This window comes from Carassius carassius, chromosome 5 (assembly GCF_963082965.1).
Source record: "Carassius carassius chromosome 5, fCarCar2.1, whole genome shotgun sequence".
Lineage (NCBI taxonomy): Eukaryota > Metazoa > Chordata > Actinopteri > Cypriniformes > Cyprinidae > Carassius > Carassius carassius.
Window position 1 is genome coordinate 18680927 of NC_081759.1, and position 23011 is coordinate 18703937.

The following is a 23011-nucleotide window of genomic DNA, read 5'->3' on the forward strand; positions in this document are numbered from 1 at the left end:
TGAGCTCTTACCTCGTGTGTGTTCCTGAGCAGTCTAAACTAACCATCTCAACTGTAAAAAACAATAAAAGGTCCTAATACATTCAAGCATTCAGAAACAAAGTTTCTGTGTTCTCTGTTCCACGATGGGGTGCTCAGTTTATTGTTCCTCTGGGCTGTTCTACAGACAAGTGATTATTAGAGATTTAACTAAAGCTGCCCAAAATGAGTGTTTTATTGTTCTGCAGGATCCTCATGTGGGTTTCTCATACGTGCTTCAGTTTATCGTTCAGCACTTCCAAAAGGCCCAGCAACCACAAATCCTTGCGCTAAGGCTTGACCAATAGCTGCTTGGAAATTCAATCTATACATTTTTCCACAGATTTGTAGTGACGGAGGCTTTTTCTTTTCTTTTCTTTTCTTTTCTTTTCACAGTTCAATGTTAAATTCTGAAAATGTCTTCATGAAGCTAGACGTCATCTCAATACATGATCAAGCTGTTTGCAGTTCTTTGGGCTGTAAACATTTCTCTCATATTTTGAGCAAGCTGTCTAAAGCAGAGGGTCAATAGTCATTGTAATCTGGTCTCTGTGACAGCTGCTTCCAGTGGAGCTGCGATACAACTCGTCCCGTCGACAGAAGAAATGGCGGTTCAGAATCTTCCTAAAAGTGAATCTGAACTCCCGAATACGGTAGGCGTAGATGATGGGATTGACGGCGGAGTTGGCGTGCGAGAGGATGATGGCGATGTTCATGATGAAGCTGGGCTTTTTCAGCTCACTGTAGAAGAGAGTGAGGCAGTTCAGGATGTGCACGGGCAGCCAGCAGAGAGCGAACAGCCCCACGATGATGGAGAGTGATTTGGCGGCGCGAATCTCCCGCTGCAGCAGGCCGTGGTGCTGATTCTCACCGTTACTCACGCTGCATTTGAGCTCGATCTGACGCAGCTGTTTCCGTGCCACCGTGAAGATCTTGGCGTAAATGCCCAGCATGATGAGCAGAGGTGGCAGCACGCAACCGAAGAAATTAAAGTACACCATGTAGCTCATGTCCACCACTTTCTCGAAGAAGCACTCAAGGCAGCAGCTTTGCAGGAAGCCCGTTTCCATCTCCGCAGCGTCACTGCTATTGCTAGTCTGGGTAAAGCTGCTTTCATTTCTGAAACATGCCAAGTCCTTACGGTTCCAGCCCACGAATGGGATGAGTCCAATGATGAAGGATAAGATCCATAAAATAGCAATGATCTTTCTTGCCCTTTTCCCTGTGACAAGCTCCTTATACCTGTACAGAAGAAGGGACATAGAACAAAGATGATTAACTTTGTGAATCTGAATCTGGCTGAAGGTACGGCTAGTGATGGTTGAGTTCACTAGAGGGTCCAAAGTCTGAGATCACTAGCAAAAATGCTCCCATTTTGCATTTACTTGCTTTAGTCTGTACAAATAGCTACATGATCAATGTCACAATTTGACTTTATTATTAGTGAACTACAAATATTGCAGAATATTATTTATTCATAGTAAGCCACATTCGCTTATTTCTGCCATGAGATAAAAAAATAAAAAAGGTTATTGCAACTTTTAATATCATAATCCCTTATAATTGTTTATATATCAAAATTCTGAATTGCTAGATATAATTTTGAGAAGTCTAAATAGTGAGATAAAAAGTAACTTTTTTATTTCATGGTGGAAACAAAAAACAATTGAAAGATATAAACTTGAAATTGTTAAGGGAGAAAAATAGTTGAGTTTATATCTCACAATTCTTAATCTATCAATTTTGACTCTTTTACAGATTTCTCAGAATATTGTTAAAGAAAGTGCCAATTACCTTTGTTATTATTATTATTATTATGAACTTCCAAACATTTCTTTGATTTTAAAGTTAAAAAGTTTGCTACTAGAATTTTGGATCTCACATTATATATATTTATTTCATTAAATAGCAAAAGCTTGTTAAAACTTTCAGCCTCGGAGTCAAAATATATATAATTTTTATTACTCTGAGGCAGGGCTTCCATATAAAACAACAGATACATTTTTCAAAATAAATCGACACACTAATGAAAAGAAAAGGCCACTTTGTGCTTGTCACAAGCAGATCGTGTTCAAAGTGATGATCACTGCAACACCAACTAGGTAAAAAAAAAACATTGCAAAAAAGTGCAACATTTCTTTACACTAGCCATTAGCTTTATATTCTGTATGTAATGTACTACCTCTCATGAACATGTAAGTGTTCTGCTCCTTCTTGAGGTGACTGTACTTGTAGGTTTAGAGAAGGGGAAGAAGTGACTGATGGCTCAAGCTTTCACTTGGAGACTCTTCTCCTGATGGACTGAAGTGACTAATACATCAGACCCAGCACAACCGTTCTCAGAGAGAGCTGATGACATCATGTTGGCCCTCAGATAACGAACTTCATTATTTTACACAAGCATCACTCTTAATATTCCATACACTTAGGGCAGTGTTCTTAAGAAAAACTATTTTGTAGCACAAATCTTGTTTACAAGTTAATACTCAAAAAAATAAATAAAAAGTGCAGCTTTTCTAAGCAACTGGACTACTGATTTAAAACGGAGATAAAACATTTAAAGATAAGAATATAGTGGTTTTTTTCTTATCTTCGAAAGCATATACAGTAGCAACACCTGGACCTCTTTAGCAACTCTATAGGAGCAACAGCATAGCCTTGAAAATGAAAAAATCTAGTTTTATTTATTTTATATTCTCAGGAATAGACACATCACATATAGCTTGAAAAAAAGCCATTCTTGACTTTTTTTGTAGCACAACATTTAATCAATTCTCTCTCTCTTATTTTTGCCCCCAGATGCAAGGACACATGATGTCACTGAATTTAGCTCCAAGAGCACAGTCTCCTTTTGTTGGGCACTTCTTTCAGCTTTAGCACATTTTTCTCTCTCAGCACCAGATCTCCTCAACGCTCAGGGCACATGAATGGAGGGAAGAGTGGATTAGTTGTGGCATGACAACAACCCGCTGGCATCCCCATCTCTCTCTCTCTCTCTTTCACCCCTTCATCCTATTCCACACACAAATCCCTCCTCTAACCCTTCCATTCTTCAGCTGCCTCGCGTCCGCTTTAGACCACAGAGCTCTGCCATCAGGCTCCAGTTCTAGTGAAAACAGTTGACACAATGGCTCTGAAGGGAGAAGGTCTCAACTGCTTTTCTCCTAACACATGTAAGCAGGTGCATTTAAACAATAGTTCGCCACAAAAAACAACAGCTTGTTTGAGTTAGTTCTGTATCTTTTTTATTTATTTATTTTTTATTGTCCATAAAATGAAAGCCAGTGGGGTCCAGTAGGGACCACATTGACTTTCATTATAAAGGCAAAAGCATTCCTTAACAGTTAAAAGAATTATCTAAATGATCTTCTTTGGTGTAACACAAAAGAAAGTAAGTCATGAATTACAGTATTCCACTTCGTTTGAAATGCAATAATAATTTGATTAGTAGTTAAGGACATTGTCCTGATTTCACAGTGTAAAAAGAAAAATCATTAATGGATTTTTTTCCCCCACTATTTAAAAAAATCGATATGTTGACCTGTAATGCATCACTAGTTCATCAATCCACTTTGCTCTCACTTATTTATGGCAAATCAAAAAGGGTCATTGAATGCTCAATAAAAACAATAAATGGATACTTCATCCAAACATGAAAAATCTGTCAGCATTTTCATACCAGCCATTCCAAACCAGTATGACCTTTTTATTTATTTTATTAATTTTTTAATTAATTTTTTTTTTTTCAGGGAAAAAAAGATATTTCGAAGAATGTTGGTAACTGAACAGTTGATGAAAATTGACTTCCATTGTTTGGTCAAAAGACATTTCCCCAAATATTTACTTTTGTGCACCACAGAAGAAAGAAATTCACACCGGTTTTGAATGACATGAGGGAGAATAACTGAACTATCCCTTTAAAGAGAATTAAAAAAAATAAAAATAGAAGCATCTGGTTGTACAGTTCATTACATAAAAAAATACTCCACTAAAAGGGAAAGTCCTGCCATTTACCACCTTTTATTTCGATTTCACAGTACAACCAATGACTCAAGAGGAACAGTGGAAAGACCTTCTGATTCAATCCCACGCTTACATTTATATAATAGCAGCCTTCTGTTTTAGGAAACTTGAACCCTATTTAGACCCTTCGGTCAGTGGACATGTAGCTAAACACAACCAGCCCTGAGCTTTCGTGTTTCTACAAGACAAGAGAGACTGAGAGAGACAGACAGAGCGGAGAATGTTCGAGTAAGAGAGAGATGTGATGACCAGTCTAGTGAATGAAAGCTGAACGGGGAATACTGTCTGGCAGCAAAGTGAGGAAACTTAGTTCCTCTCGGTTCATCTGCTGACAGCAATCGTGCCCAAACCCTGTATTTCCAGTAACTACAGCGTAATGAGAAACATACTTTCATATTAGCCATGAAACAGTGAGAGTAACATGACCACCAAGGATCTGAGATGAATTACAGTGCACTTAACAGCTTTAACATCAAAGTCAGCTACTGTAAGCATTTCCTTATTCAACACTATCATTAAAAACACAGTGAACTGAGAGAAACTGCATTCCCACAGGACTTAACACAGCGTTGGCTGTGAAAGTGAAAACCCAGCCCTAAATATTCAGTCATTAGTGTGCTTCAGTAATTACATGGCATGAAGCAGAAAGAGAATGCATGAAGTTACACATGCATACTTGTTTGTTTATCAGTCAGTCATGTCATTCCTTTCGTCAGACTTTCCATTCATTTTGAAGAAATATGACGGAACAAGTGACATCGAGCAACCTTCTTTCTTTAATTGGCCTCCTTAAATTTACCTATTAACACAGATTAAGAAAATTAGGCCGATTTAGCTCTGTCCAGAATAAATCTAACGAATTGCAAAAGAGGCACGAGCATCAATCATATTGATCGCTCATACAAATCAATATTGCAGCCTTTCATGAAAGATGCTGGTCGTTTTGTTGTGTTCATAAAGATGAGATGAATCAATTATATAATATTAATTAGAAAGTGAGCTACTTGATAGTTCACTCAGAACTGAAAATACAGAAGACCGCGAAGAACAGGTTCATGGTGCACGCGCGTGGAAATAAATGTCAGAGCTTGTTTCAAGACAGATGTGAAAGATATATAAATATATATGATGCTTTTTGTACCGCTGCAATTTAGGAACGCAAATAACAGGTAGTAATGAATAACGAATGACTGCGTTTTAATGAACATGAAATGCCAATAAACGAAAAAAAAAAAACTCACCTCAGGGGGATTTTTACAGCCAGATATCTGTCGATGGCAACCGCCAGAAGACTAAATATTGAACTTTGAGTCAGTACCAGAACAAAACACGCCAGGAAAAGACATCCGTAAAAGTCTGAGTGCAGACCAATGCTTATTGTAATGGCAAAAGGGATGGCAAGACATCCAACCAGAATATCTGCCACGGCTAGAGACACCAGAAAGTAATTGGTGGCGTTCTTGAGAGTGGAGTTGATGGCCACAGCCCAGCACACCAGCACATTACCGGAGATAGACAGCACGGCGATCAGCAGCTCAATAGCGATATACAGCGAATCCATTGCTGCTCACTTGACTGAGAGAGACCTTCAGACCATAACGTTAGTTAGGATGTCATGAGTCTGTCTGTCACTCTCTGCTGCTTGTCCAGTGGTAAAAGAACCGATGCGCAATAATCCACGGATCTCCAAAGTTTGTGATTTGCCAACACGGCCATCTGTTGAATTAAACAAACAACGTTATTTGTATTCATTGTCTGAAAAAAAAAAAAAACATTCAAGAGGCAGAATAAGACGCGTTGTTTCTTTCCTCACTTCTAGAGGTTCCCACTGACGAGAAGAAACTTTTTCATTTACATTTTGATGAGGTGGAGTTACTTACCCTCATTTCAGAGTTGCTGTTTTTATGGCTTCCTCTTTAAACTAGCTTGCACTCGCGTCTTGTACATGTTGCAGAAGCGGCAGGGAGGTAATCTGACGCAGCGCGAGCGCAACACATGGCTTTTCAAGCAGCTCGCGGAAAACAGCCTGAACGTCACAGCTCGACGCCACGCCCAGCGACGCACTGCCACACAAGCGCAAATACTTTTAATGAGCAATTTCAAGTAAAACACATTTTTTGGATTTTCCGCTGACAACTATAAAGAAGAATAAATGAAAAAGAGTAAATCTAATCAAATTAGATGTGTCTTTCCTTAAAGAAATTGTAATATTTGGAAAGCAGAGAAAAGAATAGCATTAAAGTAAAATCATAGTAAGTTAAGTTGAAACACAAATATAGACAGTGCAACAATGCAACAGATTGGAATCTTCTGTGGTCTTGGGTTCAGTAAATACGATTATGATTATGCAAATAGGCCTATATGACCAATCAGTATTCAGTTTGCAAAGTTTACGGTGACATTTAGTTCTTGCGCGTTGAATTTGAATGGCGAATACTCTATCAGTGGCTTTAATAACATTGTTTAAACAAAGTTTCATGACGATTACAATGAAAGTTTAATAAACGATGATTTACCTCAAAAGTAATAAATACAGTGTTCCTGTGGCTCAGTGATAGAGCATTGTGTTGGCGGCGCAAAAGGTTGTGGGTTAAATTCCCAGGAAACACACATACTGGTAAAAACTAATTGTGTAGCCTGAATGCACTGTAAATCCTTTTAAGCGTCTGCGTAAATGGAATGTAAATAAAGTAGAGTCGCTAAATTAATTGAAGATGTTAATTTGGTTTAGTGCAAACTCTTACTGGAAAAGTTGGAATCATTTGTCATGTTTATTAGTCCCTGAAAGATCTGTTATCTGCCCTTTAAGATGGACTTTAATTTTGTCCTTATTGACATTTGACATTGATTGAATTATCTGTGTGTTTATCCTATAGATGTTTGGTACAAAAGTGTAGTATTTCTGAGAAGATCTTGGTGATTGAAGTGACAATATTGTGTAATTGCCAAAGATTTACAATGTGGACTCTATGTATCTCGAAGTATGTCTGTAGCCACACGCGCGCACACACGTTTCAGCACATAATTTTAAAGGTTTGTAGCAGACCTATAAAAACTGGAGCCAGTATGACTCCTAAATTGTCAAAGTGCACAATTTCACTTCTGCGTGAATCACATGGGATGAGAAATAATAGAAGCATTTTGTCAATTAATATTAGGGATGTCCCGATCAGGTTTTTTTGTCCTCGAGTCCGAGTCATTTGATTTTGAGTATCTGCCGATACCGAGTCCCGATCCGATACTTCTATAATACATTAAAAAAAAAGAATAAAGAAGAGCGAAAAAACAGATCCAGGATGTTCAATAAATTACCTTTTGAAATATATTCAAATATAAAACAGCTATTTTAAATAGGCTAGTAAAAATATTTCAAAATCTTACTGTTTTGCTGTACTTTGGATCAAATAAATGCAGGCTTGGTGAACAGAAGAGACTTCTTAAAAAAAAAAAAAAAAAACCTTAACAAGCTTACTGTTCAAAAACTTCTGACTGGTAGATAGGCAACTTTATTTTTTTCTAATTTCTAGCTTTTAATTGGCTTAGAAATCTATAAATGCTGGACAATAACAAATAATAATGATTTGTTTATATACTACAAACACTGTTTATCACATAATAATGCAGAATAGTTTCTATACTGTAATAAATACTATGTCAATCAGCACTGCATTGTTCATACTTTATTTATCACCTGCTGGAGATGACTTGAAGAACAATTTATTGTCGTGATCGTATATTAACGTCTTCGTGTTTGCATAAGTTTCTGTTTTCCTGTGCGCACCACAGAGATACAGTCGGCATCTAGTCATAGCTGGGGGCGGAGTCGGCGTGGGGGAAAACACTGCGAACATGTATTTGAATGACAAAAATGCTCATATTGAGCACTCATTCCCAGAGACACGTAGTACAATTGTAGTCGCTTTTAACTTTAATATTCATATACACTAGTCCATATCGATATTTGATATATTTACAGCCCTAATGTAGATGTATTCATTCAAAAATAGCCAAAATCCTTGATGTTCTGCTTTATACAGCAAGTTCTATTTTGACTGGATTCCACGATTCAATCGTTTCGCAAACAGAGACGGGGTGAATTTATGAATGAAAGTGTAAAAGTTCTGACACAAAACTAAGTTGTTACGTGTCCACATGCTTTTTTAAGTGGGTTTATGTTCGACACTAGGCTAACGTTACATAGTTTTGCTTCGGGTAGAATGATAAGGCTAATTATATAGGCATGCCACTTTCTGATACAACCTTACACAGTTTTGATAACGTTAATAATGTACACGATGTTAATATAGCCGGACTGTGATGAAATGCCGACTGCACACATACACATGCTTAGTCTTGGGATTCCACAACTTCCCTTGATCATCCTTACAACTTATTGCCTGTAGCCATTTTGTCATCCTTTCCGGTTCTGTATGTTTATTAGGAAGGATGTAGAACTTCAATTCATAATTTGTTAGTTTATTGGAGGTACAGAAAACGACACCAAGGCAATGTTTTCCCCCACGGGCTAAATTCACATCACGTGACGGGGCGTTCCCAGACCAACCGTCTGTATCTATAGCTGGACGCTTTTGTCCATATTAGGAATTTCCTTGTATCAGCGCGAGAGCGCGCTCCGGCTTCGAGTATGAATGAGACACACACTGCATGAGAGTTTAGCGCTCTGTGGTGTTCATCTCGCTGTATCCTGAGTCCGAATGAAATATCAGGTCATGCGCAAACTATCATGTCTCTTTGAGTTTGAATCTATATTTATTCACACCAGCTCTTGAAAACAAAGTGATGTCATGCAGCACGCGTTGCTGTTTCGTATATATATATATATATATATATATATATATATATATATATATATATATATATATATATATATATATATATATATATATATATATATCCGAGTCCTGATCGGGAGGTAACGTCCGATTCCGATCGAGTCTGAAACCACATCGGGCCCGATTTCCGATCACGTGATCGTATCTGGACATCCCTAATTAATATGACATTTGTCTCTGAAATTCTCTTTTCTGTTCTAATAAATGTGACTGTAGATTTTTAATTCAAACAAGCAAACAATATATATGATGACAATAAAAACCTTTATTACCATTATCATCAATTAACAGTCTTTTATCATGAAGCAAAACTGAAGTTTCAAATAGAAAAAAAACACACATTCCTTTGCAATCTAAATATTTAGGAGCAAAGAAGTCAATAAATAGCATTTCCAATAAGAAAACATTTGAAAACAGATGCAGTCTTTTTTTCTTTCTTTTTTTTTTTTTTTTTGTATGCATATTTTACTTCTGTTGCGAGAGAAATTATGCATTTGAATTAGCAAAGAGTTTTTGTTAGAATTTGGCACAAATTACACTGCTAACCAGCCTAAACACATTAATTTGAGAGTATTTTTCCAAATTGATATTTTTTTTAAACATTGTTTAAAATATATTTAATTTAAACACATTCCAATTTATTTAATTAAACAGACATAAAAAGCATTAAAGAATCAATAATGGTTGTTTGAATCGGTCTCATAATATTAACTCAGACATTTACTTTCTGCCTTTTTTCAGGAAATAATTAACTAGAGTAATATAGAAATAATCTTAGTGTTTATTAATAAGGAATATGTAAATGCACAAAAGTCAGTTAAACAACTGGCACATTGTAAGTTTTTGATGGTTATTGTCAACCTGCAACTTTTCAACAAAACATTTGAAACTTATTTTCATAGTTAACTAACGTTTGATGTCTTACCAAGACATATTACAAGTCGAAATTATTTGTGGTAAAACTAACATTTTAAAAATACTTTATTAGTATATCAATATATAAGTATGCCAATATATAGATTTGGGTAATAGCACTCTCTATAAAGATTAGCACCTGCACTTCAACTCTTAGTAAAAATTAAGCATACTAAAAAAACTATATCAGTTTCAGTGCAAGATTGCAAAGCTACACTCTGTAAGCGACTTCCAACTTCAAAAACTGAATTATGTCTATATATGACACAAATTGTAAGGAAAAGAGAAGTTGTTTGAGGCAAGAAGGATTGTGTGTCTGCATATGTTTATGACTATTGTACTGAATATGATAAGCTGGTTGTATTCAGAGAGAGAACCTGACTGGTGTGAATACTACAGAACTGTGTGTGTTTGTGTATTTAGAAACACTGAAGGGAGAACTGGACCAGACAGATAAAAGTGCTTCTGTTCCCTCATCTTTGTCTTCATCTTCCTCTTCCTTTCTTCCAGTCGAAAACTAAGTCTCAAAGTACTTATAGATCTGAGATACATATTGCATGACACTTTGCCAGTCCGGTCGGTCTGTGTGCATCAACTCATCAATGTCCTACAGAGAGAGCAGATGTAAAAGTTTACATGCAGGAAATACTTTTTCACACATTTTCATGCATGCTTCTTAACTATGTGAACTTATGCATTGTATTTTGTTTTATTTCATTATATTACCCTTGCCTTAGTCTTGCATTCCTGAACTATAAAAATTCATCTTAAAGATGTTATAAATAATATTATTTATTAGTCATGCTGATTTGAAAAAGGTGTTGAGTAAAAATACACAAACTATTTCAATATTTATTGTGTGCATAATAATTGTTTTTCTGACAGTAGTGCTGACATTTCCACCACAACAAATCATTCTGGCCTTAAAAGAACAGTTCATGCACAAATTACAATTTGCTGAAAATGTACTCACCATCAAGCTGTTTCTTCTTTTGAACAGATTTGGGCATATTTAGCATAGCATCACTTGCTCACTAATTGATCCAGTGGAGGGAGTGAATGGGTGCCGTCAGAATGAGAGTCCAAACAGCTGATAAAAACATCACAATAATCCAAAAGTAAAACATGCGACTCCAAGCAAAAAAAAAAAAAAAACATGAATAACCATGTAATAAATCCATTATAAAGATGTTTTTAACTTTTAAAAGTCAGGTATGTATTTTTTCAAAGACGCTTTAGAAAACAGAGTCGGGCTGAGTACCAAAACAAACTTGTAGCCAATCAACAGCGCTGTTTACAAGAGAGAAAAAAACAGCCCAAAATACAAACCTGATTCCAAAAAAGTTGGGACACTGAAGAAATTGTGAATAAAAACAGAATACAAAATAGATTACATATCGAATGTTTAAACTAAGAAAAATTATAATTTTAAGGAAAATTTTTTTTTTTCAATTTCATGGCATCAACACATGTCAAAAAAGTTGGGACAAGGCCATGTTTACCACTGTGGCACCCCCTCTTCTTTTTATGACAGTCTGCAAACATCTGGGGACTGAGGAGACAAGTTGCTCAAGTTTAGGAATAGAAATGTTGTCCCATTCTTGTCTAATGAGCCAATATTTGGCATGACATTTCAAAATGTCTCACTTTCAATATTTGACATGTTATCTACAACCCGAATTCCGGAAAAGTTGGAACGTTTTTTAAATTTTAATAAAGTGAAAACTAAAAGACTTTCAAATCACATGAGCCAATATTTTATTCACAATAGAACATAGATAACATAGCAAATGTTTAAACTGAGAAAGTTTACAATTTTATGCACAAAATGAGCTCATTTCAATCTTGATTTCTGCTACAGGTCTCAAAATAGTTGGGACGGGGCATGTTTACCATGGTGTAGCATCTCCTTTTCTTTTCAAAACAGTTTGAAGACGTCTGGGCATTGAGGCTATGAGTTGCTGGAGTTTTGCTGTTGGAATTTGGTCCCATTCTTGCCTTATATAGATTTCCAGCTGCTGAAGAGTTCGTGGTCTTCTTTGACGTATTTTTCGTTTAATGATGCGCCAAATGTTCTCTGTAGGTGAAAGATCTGGACTGCAGGCAGGCCAGGTTAGCACCCGGACTCTTCTACGACGAAGCCATACTGTTGTTATAGCTGCAGTATGTGGTTTTGTATTGTCCTGCTGAAATAAACAAGGCCTTCCCTGAAATAGACGTTGTTTGGAGGGAAGCATATGTTGCTCTAAAACCTTTATATACCTTTCAGCATTCACAGAGCCTTCCAAAACATGCAAGCTGCCCATACCGTATGCACTTATGCACCCCCATTCCATCAGAGATGCTGGCTTTTGAACTGAAGGCTGATAACATGCTGGAAGGTCTCCCTCCTCTTTAGCCCGGAGGACACGGCGTCCGTGATTTCCAACAAGAATGTCAAATTTGGACTCGTCTGACCATAAAACACTATTCCACTTTGAAATAGTCCATTTTAAATGAGCCTTGGCCCACAGGACACGACGGCGCTTCTGGACCATGTTCACATATGGCTTCCTTTTTGCATGATAGAGCTTTAGTTGGCATCTGCTGATGGCACGGCGGATTGTGTTTACCGACAGTGGTTTCTGAAAGTATTCCTGGGCCCATTTAGTAATGTCATTGACACAATCATGCCGATGAGTGATGCAGTGTCGTCTGAGAGCCCGAAGACCACGGGCATCCAATAAAGGTCTCCTTGTCCCTTACGCACAGAGATTTCTCCAGTTTCTCTGAATCTTTTGATGATGTTATGCACTGTAGATGATGAGATTTGCAAAGCCTTTGCAATTTGACGTTGAGGAACATTGTTTTTAAAGTTTTCCACAATTTTTTTACGCAGTCTTTCACAGATTGGAGAGCCTCTGCCCATCTTTACTTCTGAGAGACTCTGCTTCTCTAAGACAAAGCTTTTATAGCTAATCATGTTACAGACCTGATATCAATTAACTTAATTAATCACTAAATGTTCTCCCAGCTGAATCTTTTCAAAACTGCTTGCTTTTTTAGCCATTTGTTGCCCCCGTGCCAACTTTTTTGAGACCTGTAGCAGGCATTACATTTTAAATGAGCTAATTAAGTGGATAAAAGTGTCAAATTTCTCAGTTTAAACATTTGCTACGTTATCTATGTTCTATTGTGAATAAAATATTGGCTCATGTGATTTGAAATTCCTTTAGTTTTCATTTTATTAAAATTTAAAAAACGTCCCAACTTTTCTGGAATTCGGGTTGTATATTCTATTGTGAATAAATTATAAGTTTATGAGATTTGTAAATTATTCCATTTCATCCTTTTTTTACTCACAATTTGTACAGTGTCCCAACTTTTTCGGATTCGGGTTTGTAGTTCTAAACAAATAAAGCATGTTGAATTTTGATATACTGTAAGAGGAAAACAGAAGATGGACTTTTACACTGAAAAACAGTTTAAACCATTTAAAGCACTTTAATGATGTATTTGTTTCTTGCAAACATGCAGCTTTTAACTTGACAAGATGTTAATTAATGGACTGATTTTATCAGCTGTTTGAACTCTCATTCTGATGGCACCCATTTACTGCAGAGGATCCACTGTTCAGCAAGTGAGGTAATGTTAATTTCTCTAAATCTGTTCCAATGAAGAAACAAACTATCTTTATTTTGGATGGCCTGAGGGTGAGTACATTCTAAGCAAATTATATATATATTATTTTTTTTTTTTGCGTGAAATATTCCTTTAATAAACCTTCATCAATAGGAGCATGCTTGAGATGAAATGTGATGATGTGTAAAGAAAATGAAAAGGAATTCATGTAAATATTACTTGAACAGAATATTTAACTGTGCATCATTTGCAATCAAGCTGTAAGATTGTCAACATTATACAAACAGTGAAGATATTATTATGAATGTAAAATAATGAAATGATCTTCCCCAAGGACTCCCATGAACAACAGATTTGGAGTGTCTGAAATGTCATTTGCATCACAAAATGATATTAAACACAACACAGTACATCATTTGAGATGTGGTAGAAATGACAAAAATAACATAAATAACAGAGTTCTCCTGGGATGCATGTACACACACACCATTGTACATTGTTAAACTAGTGAGAGAGAGTAAACAGTAAGTTTTATTTTCTAAAAGTTCACAGGTCCAAAAGTCCCTATATTTATAGAAACTTCCACATAAATAATGTACAGTTGATATATGCAGTTGATTGCACTAAGGGAACAAGCTCACACTTTACATATTATATATAATGTGGCATTAGGCTATATAATTAAAAACCCAAAAGAACAAGGGTAGACAAGTCATTCATGAACCACCAGAGGTTGTGACATTCATAAACTATTCCATTCTTCTCTAAGAGAGCAAATCAGCTGGATGAGGGATTTTCCAGTCATTCCTTAATGTTGTTGTGTGGAGATATGGGGATGACAACAGGGAAAAGACCTTTACTTTAACATCATATCCAGTAAGAGGTCACAATTATCATGTGTTAGACATCACATCCACACACACACACACAGTGGAAGTTAATAACACAAATCTCAGCTGGAGTTATCAAATTCTCGGCCAGTCCACCAGAGACATTCACATAATACTGTATGTAGAGTGTGAAAATGTTTGGAGGCTGTTATAGGCTTGACAATCATCAAGTACCACCGATTTAAAGGAACAGTTCACCCAAAAGAACCTTCCGAGTTGTGTGTGTACCATCTCTATGAAAACAACAGCTTGTTAATGTTGACTAACTCTCTTTATATTCACATCACAGTTTCCTTATGTCTACAGTATGTTGGGTGAAGTGAACTCCCGATTGCTGCATTTTCCTGTCATAGTATCAATTGTATGGATGTGTTGGAACCTGGAGAATCATTAAACATTTACAGGTCATTCAAGTGCCCACAGAAGGCAGCGAGGCATTTGGACACATTGTCCTGTTTTTCCAAACACTTCTCTTTGCTTCTTTCTTACTTTCTTTCTTTCACAGCTTATTGTGTGATAAGCAAATTCTAAGGTCTTGAAATGATCAATGTTAAAAACATTAAAAACATTTCTGTTACATGCCTTCTTATGTCTGATATACAGTAGTTTATACTTTTTTTAATCAAGTAACAGGCCTTTAAGTATAATTGGAAAAACGTTCACCTTAAGGTTGTGGTTGTTAATGTCTTTTTGCTGCAAAATCTTTAATGATTTTTATTAAGTAAATGTAAAAATATATTTTATATTGTTCTTTATATTTCAGGATAAACACTTACTGGACTGAAGCAACTTATTTGATCACCCACACATATTTTGGTCTCATTTTATTTTAACGTCCAATTCTTGTTATTAAAAAAACCATTAACTATGACTTTTGGCTCAATAAACTACTAATATGCTGCTTATTTACAGTTATTAATGTAGTTGTTAAGTTTAGGTATTGGGTAGGATCAGGGATGTAGAATATACAAGAATATATATAGAAGTACTAATAAACAGCCAATATGTTAATAATAGGCAAGTTCCTCTACTAAAGTGTTACATATATATATATATTTTTTAAATCGTTAAAATGTGTAACATATTTATCTACTTTTATTTTTACTTTTACAATTATATATATATATATATATATAGTCATGTGAAAAAAATTAGGACACCCCATTGAATTCTATGGTTTTCTGACATAAGACATAAAAAAAACAAAAAAAAACCTCATGATATATAATACTGTATCATTATTTATTGAACAAAAATAAAGCCAAGATGGAAAAGCAATGTGTGACAAAGTTGGGATACACCTATGATTTAATTGCCTGTAGATCCACTTTTAGCTGAAATTACTCTGTTTGGCTTTATCAGTCTATTACATCTTTCTGGAAGAATTTTGGCCCACTATTCTTCAAAAAACTCCATTTTTGTATGCATTTGTTTCTACACGGCTCTCACCACATGATTTCAGTCAGGATGAGGTCTGGACTTTGACTCGGCTATCGCAACCTCTTGATTCTTTTCTTTTCAGCCGCTCTTGTATTTGCTGGTGTTCTTGGGATCATTGTATGCTATTGTATGAACCAATATTGGCAAAGCTTTCGCTGTTGGACAGATGTATTTATAGTTGACTATAGAATTCTTTTGGATTACAGAGGAGTTCACGGTCGACTCAATGACTGTGAGGTGTTCAGGTCCTGTGGTTACAAACCAAGCCCAAAATCATCACCCCTCCACCAGCATGTGTATCTTTTGATATGAGGTGTTTGTGCTGATATGCTCTTTAGGTTTTCACCAAATGTGGCTTTGTGCATTATGGCCAAACATCTCCACTTTGGTCTTATCTGTTCAAAGGTCATTGTTCTAGAAGTCTTATGATTTGTTCAGACGCAACTTTGCAAACCTAAACCATGCTGCAATGTTTTTTTTTTTAGATAGAAGAAGCTTTCCTCTGGCAACTTCCAAATATGCCGTACTTGTCCCTTATTTTTCTCATTGTACTGTAACTTTATCATTTAACATGTTAACTGAGGCCTGTAGAGTCTGATGTGAAGTTCTTGGGTGGTCTGTCATTTCTCTGAGTGTTACACAATCTGATCCTGGGGTGAATTTGCTGGAATGTCCACTCCTGGGAGGATTGGTGTCTGTTTTGAATGTCTTCCACTTGTGAATAAACTTCCTCACTGTAGAATGATGGACTTCAAATAGTTTGGAAATTACAATTTTAATCTTCCCAGATTGATGGCAGCAACAATTGCTTCTCTAAGAGCATTGCTGATGTTTTACCTCCTTGGCATTGTGTTAACACACACCTGAAGGCTCCAGACCAGCAAAGGGTCCAAAACTTTTATACTGCTTTTATAGAGGTGCTCACACTTGCTGATGATCAGTTAATCAAAGGCATTTGATTAGCAGTGCCTGACTGCTACTTACCCTCTTAATTCATATGTTAACAGTAGGGGTGACCTAACATTGTCACACATGGTTTTTCCATTTTGGCTTTATTTTTGTTAAAGTGGTTGGGGGGGGGGTACAATGGTGTTTTGTGTATTCAGAGTTGTTCACATTGTTAAAGAGATGGCTTCTCATGCTAAACGTGGACAAAGTTTTAAGAAATAATTTAGAAGAATGACTGAGAATCTTACTTCCTGGTTGGTACAAGTTTCAGCTGTTTTTTTTGTTGTTTTTTTTAATCGTGGATCTAATGACGTAGACAAGAATGAATTTCTCCCTGAAAAGCTCACACACATTGACCAGAGGAGAACAAGACCGCGAACATCAACGCGCTTCAAAATCGTCGGCAGCGCTGCATAGAATTTGTTCGAGAATGCCTCCAAATAAGTGCATTTTTGGATGTGAGGGAAAGTTTACCGTGTTCAGCTTCACCAAGAACCCAGCGTTACATTAACAGTGGATGCAGTTTGTTTTTCCGGGGCAGCAACGGAGTGTATCAAGTGCGTTTGTGTGTTCTGGTCATTTTAGTGACGAATGTTTTATAAACAAGGCCCAAGTCGACCCTGGATTTGCACATCGTTTGCTATTAAAACATTTAGCCGTCCCTGTGATAAAATACCCCATTCATGTAAGTACAACTGCATCAGACTTCTGTATTTTGTTGGAAATCAGCACATAAGTGAAGATATGTTAATGGAAACAACACGAAACATCAGTATTACAGCTCCGCTCACGGCACGCCTCCAGGAGCTTGGCTTTTTCCGGAAAGAATCGGAAAGCTGTATTTTTCTTTTATAAATATGATAAAACTAAAGACCTTTGGATATGTGAAGGATGCAGTACTACTCTATAGGTACTCAAGATTAACATGAGATTAGGTGAAACTGTGTATGTTATGTACCCTTTAAATAAATAATGACACGGTGCAATGTGTCATGTGTTGTTGTTCATTTGAGGTTTTATTTTCCAAATTTTAAGACCTGCCAAGGACAAGATAATGTTATATTATGTCCTGATACAGAAAACTATAGAATTCAATAGGGTGTCCTAACATTTTCACATGACTTTATATATATATATATATATATATATATATATATGTATATAGGCTATATATAAACCCATACACAGACATTCAGATACAGATCTTTATGATATAATCCTCTTTGCATGTTTCTGTTGTGTGTCTGTGGTTAAGTCATGCTGAAAGTGACAAACATAACTTACTGAGTGATGTGTCAAGTCAAAATATTGTGCACACTTCTGTAATGAAGTCATAAAAACACCCTCAGGTCAGTAATTTAACAGTCAGTAGCTAACAAAAAGTGTTCTGAGATTTAATATGTTTAAACAGCAGCCCCAATCTTAATATTAACTGGACATTTACTGCAAAAAAAGCCATCACCCCAAGTGACTGAATCAATCAAATAGTAAGCAAATGAAGTTTGAAACCCAAATAAAGGAACCAAATGTGTGCACAATTACACAGTATACAGATAGCATTCTTACTTCTGCACAAAGCAGCTAAGAAATTTGCAAAAAAAATAAAAATAAGCATACAGTCATGTGAAAAAGAAGTACATCCTCTATAAATTCTATGGTTTTGCATGTCAGGACATAATAAACAATTATCTGGTACTTAAGCAGGTCTTGAAATTAGGTAAATACAATCTCAAATGACAATACAACGCTACATATTACACCTTTATTTATTTAACAAAAATAAAGCCAAAATGGAGAAGCCATGTGTTGTATACCATGATTCAAAAGCTTGTAGAACCACCTTTAGCAGCAATAACTTAATTTTTCTGTATGACTTTATCAGTCTCTCACATCATTCACAATGTTGCTTCAGTTCATTGAGGTTTGCAGGCTTTTGTTTATGCACAGCTCTCTTAAGGTCCTGTCACAACATTTTAGGTTGAGGTCTGAACTTTGACTGGGCCATTGCAACCTTGGTTATTTTCTTTTTTTGTCCATTCTGTTGTAGATTTGCTGGTGTACTTGGGAGCATTGTGTTGTTGCATACAGTTTTAGCTTTAGGACAGATGGCCTCACATTTGACTAGAATATTTAAGTGTACAGAGGAGTTCACAGACAACTTCATGGTTCCCAGATCCTATGGCTGCAAAACAAGCCCAAATCATGACCCCTTCACCACTGTGCTTGACAGTTGGCATGAGGTATTTGGTTAATATGCTGTGTTTGGTTTTTGCCAAATGTGGTGCTGTTCATTATGGCCAAATATCTACACAAGGATTCTCAACCCTGGCCTTGAGGTCCACTTTCCTGCAGTAATTTTCTAGTAATCCTGAAGACATTGATCAGCTTCAGGTGTGTTTGATTAGGGTTGAAGCTTAATTCTGCAGGAAAGTGGACCTTGAGGGCCAGAGCTAAGAACCCCTGATCTCAATGTCTTTTTTTTATTTTCGTAGTTTTCTGGTATGTTCATATGCAAGCCATGCTGCCATATTCTTTTTAGATAGATGAAGCTTTCCATCCTTCCAAAAAAGCCATACTTGTTCTGTCTTTTTCGAATTGTATTGTCATGACAAATGTCAGTATCATCTAACATGCTAACTAAGGCCTGTAACGTCTGAGATGTTCTTTGATCGTCCTTACTGTAGACATCAAATTGTTTAGAAATGGCTTTGTAAACCTCCCCATATTGATGGGTATTAACAGTTGCTTCTCTTACATTTATTGCTGACATTCCTCCTTGGTATTGTGTTAACTCAAACTTGAATGCTTCTGACCACGATTGCTGATCATCAGTTAATCAAGGGCATTCTCAATTCTTATGGATGTAGTAAGGATGTATTTAGTTTTTCACACATGGCCTTTTTGGCCTAGTTTTTACTAAATAATGACACAGTGTAATATATCATGTACTGTATAGTCGTCATTTGAGGTTAAGACTGGCTAAATTCAAAGACTTCAGTTTTTCACATGGCTGTATGTCAGAATATTGTATTTTGTTTTCAATAAATGCAGCTGATAGAAACATTGTAAGATACTTTGGAGTCTGACAGTCTAAACATCACAAAAGGTATTTAAAATAATAACCTGGCAGAGAAAGTTTCAGGATTTAGAAAATTGGGCAAAAGACACGAATAATGAATTAAATAAATATGTATGATTCTGCACAATTTCTACAGAATCATCAAGTGTTACTATTACCTTCCACTATTATGAAAATAATGTAATAATCATTGATTATGGGCACTTTTAGTCTTTTATATCAACTTTATGCAAATGAATAGCAATTTTGGGGAGGAATAACCAAGAGATGACAATAGAGCTCACAAAATCCATCTCTCAGCTGCTACAGTAATGGAAAGATACAAAATATGATCTTGTTTTTATTTATTTATTTTTAAGCAAACTCATGTAAGCGTATCTGAGATCGAAGGGATTCCAAATAGTTTTAGATAATCACACAGCCTATAAAATGAACAATTAAATAATCTGTTTTGAAAATTTATTACATGTAAAAAACAAAACAAAACCAGATAAATCATCAGATTGTAGTGAATCAACATACCATTCATGGGCTTAACTCTGTGACTCAATACAAGCGCAATACAAACCTAATCAACTGGGAAACTGATGCTGTGTCAATGGTCAGTTCAACAAGACTTAAGTTTGTGACCTGTAGTTAAAATAATAATAATAAAATAAAATGTCTTTGAGCCAGATTTTTTAATAATTTTCTTTTAGATTTTGCGTAATATTTACTTACATATGATACAGTAAAGTTGATTACAGCTGCCTGGGAAATGCACTTTTATTTTACATTTGGAGACTTGCTAAAATATACAGCATTCTGAAGTTCCTTGATTTAACTGGGTGTTCTAGATTGTTTGTTTTTGTTTGAACTCACAAAGGCAATAGCCAAAGGGATGTGTGAATGCAGCTCTATAAACCCCACAAACCTCGACTGCTGAATTCACAGCCTCTTCAACAGTCCATCTTTGGCTCACAGTTACAGTGCAGATGCAAATGACCTGTATTTAAATGTGCTCGCTGTGTCAGGCACACAAAGCAGTGATTAAAGATGTGCAAATTACTCACCAGGGAAGGCCAAAGTCTACTGAGGTTGTCTTTTGCCATTTGAGGTAATTATTTGCCGTAATCAGGCTTGTTTGACTATAACAGTATTCCTTTATATTTAGACTCGTGAGTTATAAGTTATTTACTATCTTTATATTAAAAAAAATGATACAATCCAATAAAATAATCCACACAGGAGTAAACGTATTAGGTCCTATCAGTGTTATTTTAGTGTAATTTAGTATTTAATTTTTATGGTCACACCATATTGTTCAATTATAGGAAACAAATTTGAAGCACAAAAAAGACAACAAACGGTTTATTATGAAATGAAAATTTGATGTTTATCGGCTTACTCCCAGGGCATCCAAGATGTAGGTGACCTAGAACACAAAAAGATTTTTAACTCAAACTGTTGCAGTCTGTCAGTCATATAATGTAAGTGGATGGGAAGCACCACTTTGAGAGTAAAAAAAAAACATACACAAACAAAACCAAATTAAACCCTGCGCCTTGAGACGATGCATTGTTGTACATTGATACAAGACACAAAACAATCAGTCTGTGCAAGAAACTGAAAAGTATTTATATAGTTTTTTACCTCTGATTTTCACCGCAATGTCCCAACTGTCCTGAGCCAGGGTGTCTACAGATACGAACAAGTTAAATTTAAGACTTTTTAAGACCTTTTTAATACCACCTGATATGAAATTTAAGACCAAACCATTATTTTATGTGCGCATAATGTAATATTTAATTTGTTAAATGTAAAAAGAGATACTGTATATACTGCTGTCAGAAATGCTATTTATTAAGATATACAGCAAACTTTTTATATCAGCAGACAATATCCCATACAAAATAACCCCACAAAAGTACCACATTACCAAGATTTCAGGTTGTGTTAAATTTATTCTGAAGCAATATTCTATCTGTGTTCTATTAGCTTTTACATTTATTTACATATTTTTTTTATATTAACCTCAGGATGTTATTTACCTTTATAAAGGCCATTTTTTAAACCGAAGAAGAAGACGACGACTCCACACGCGCCTGCTTGAGAAAGTGCTCAGGAGAGTTCTAACGGTTCGGACATTGTGTAAATCAGAGGTAAAAAAAGTACTGTTCAGTTTCTTGCACAGACTGATTGTTTTGTGTCTTTACACATCAATGTAACAAGCTGCAGAAGTTTGTGTATGTTTTTTTATTTTTTTTGTATGTTTTATAATGTATTCACTTACATTAAAAGACTGACAGACTGCAACGGTTTGCGTTAAAAATCTTTGGTTTGTGTTCTACTGAAGAAACAAAGTCACCTACATCTTGGATGCCCTGAGGGTAAGCAGATGAACTTCATTTTTTGGGTGAACTATCCCTTTAAGTTTAGGATAAACTAATTTAAATGCCAAGTGTTGTCTTGGGAACTAGCTGAAATAAATTTAGTTTTATGTTTTATATTTAATTTTACTTCTGGTACGAATTCTGGTATGATTTCAAGTAACAAAATATTTTTTTATTGTTTTTAATTTTTTGCCCTGGATCATATGGATGAATTTTACTCACTTTAAAATAATTAATAATGATCGATTATTATTTCTTATATGAATAAATTAATGATTTATGCAAATTATGAAGAATGTCATTATCAGTTTGTGTGTTTCTGTGAACATAGACTCACCAGAGAGGGCTTAATACCAATGCTTTCAGCTGCCTGGAAAGCCAGGGTGAGATTTCGCCCCTATAGGGAGAAAACAGCACTCGCTAAATATTATTTACAATAGTGAAAAGCAGGTGTCTAAACCCTGCTGAATTCTCCAGCGATGCTCTAGAGAGTGATGAAGCTTCCACACAACGAGGCCATTCAGTAACCTTGACATTCACAACACACCCAAAGAGGCTTTGTGAATAATTCAAAAGCATAATGTACCATCTCTCCCTGTAATCACTATTATACTTATGGCTGCAATTTGTCAAACAGATCTAAAGACTGCAGTGCTTTGCCTGTTCGTGGGTGTGTGTGTATGATTGAATAAACACACAGGGAGGGCAGAGCAGCCATTTATTTATTATGTATGTTTTTTTTTTTTTTTACACCTTTCCATATGCCGTCTGTTTATGTATTCTGTCAACACTAATACATGAAGGCATGTAATTCATTACATCTGGCAGGTCAGAAAAAAAGGAAACCTTTACT

The 23011-nt window shown here is 35.8% G+C and overlaps 2 protein-coding genes across 3 annotated transcripts in view; both read right to left on the reverse strand.

Moving 5' to 3' along the window:
• Nucleotides 1-400: 400 nt before the first annotated feature.
• Nucleotides 401-6068, reverse strand: adora2b (adenosine A2b receptor). Its single transcript, XM_059549967.1, has 3 exons — nt 5921-6068; nt 5282-5756; nt 401-1259 (listed from the first exon to the last, which is right to left on the reverse strand). The coding sequence occupies exons 2-3, from the start codon at nt 5599-5601 to the stop codon at nt 530-532; spliced, it is 1050 nt and encodes a 349-aa protein (XP_059405950.1). The 5' UTR covers nt 5602-5756; nt 5921-6068; the 3' UTR covers nt 401-529.
• Nucleotides 6069-9611: 3543 nt separating this feature from the next.
• Nucleotides 9612-23011, reverse strand: part of LOC132140911 (cytospin-B-like) — a 201024-nt gene continuing 187624 nt past the window's right edge. For both annotated transcript variants that reach the window (XM_059549973.1, XM_059549974.1), the window contains 2 exons: nt 22496-22555; nt 9612-10415 (listed from right to left, as the gene is read on the reverse strand). In XM_059549973.1, the coding sequence (XP_059405956.1) occupies nt 10326-10415; nt 22496-22555 (150 nt within the window). In that variant the 3' untranslated portion in view covers nt 9612-10325. The remainder of the gene's footprint in view (nt 10416-22495; nt 22556-23011) is intronic.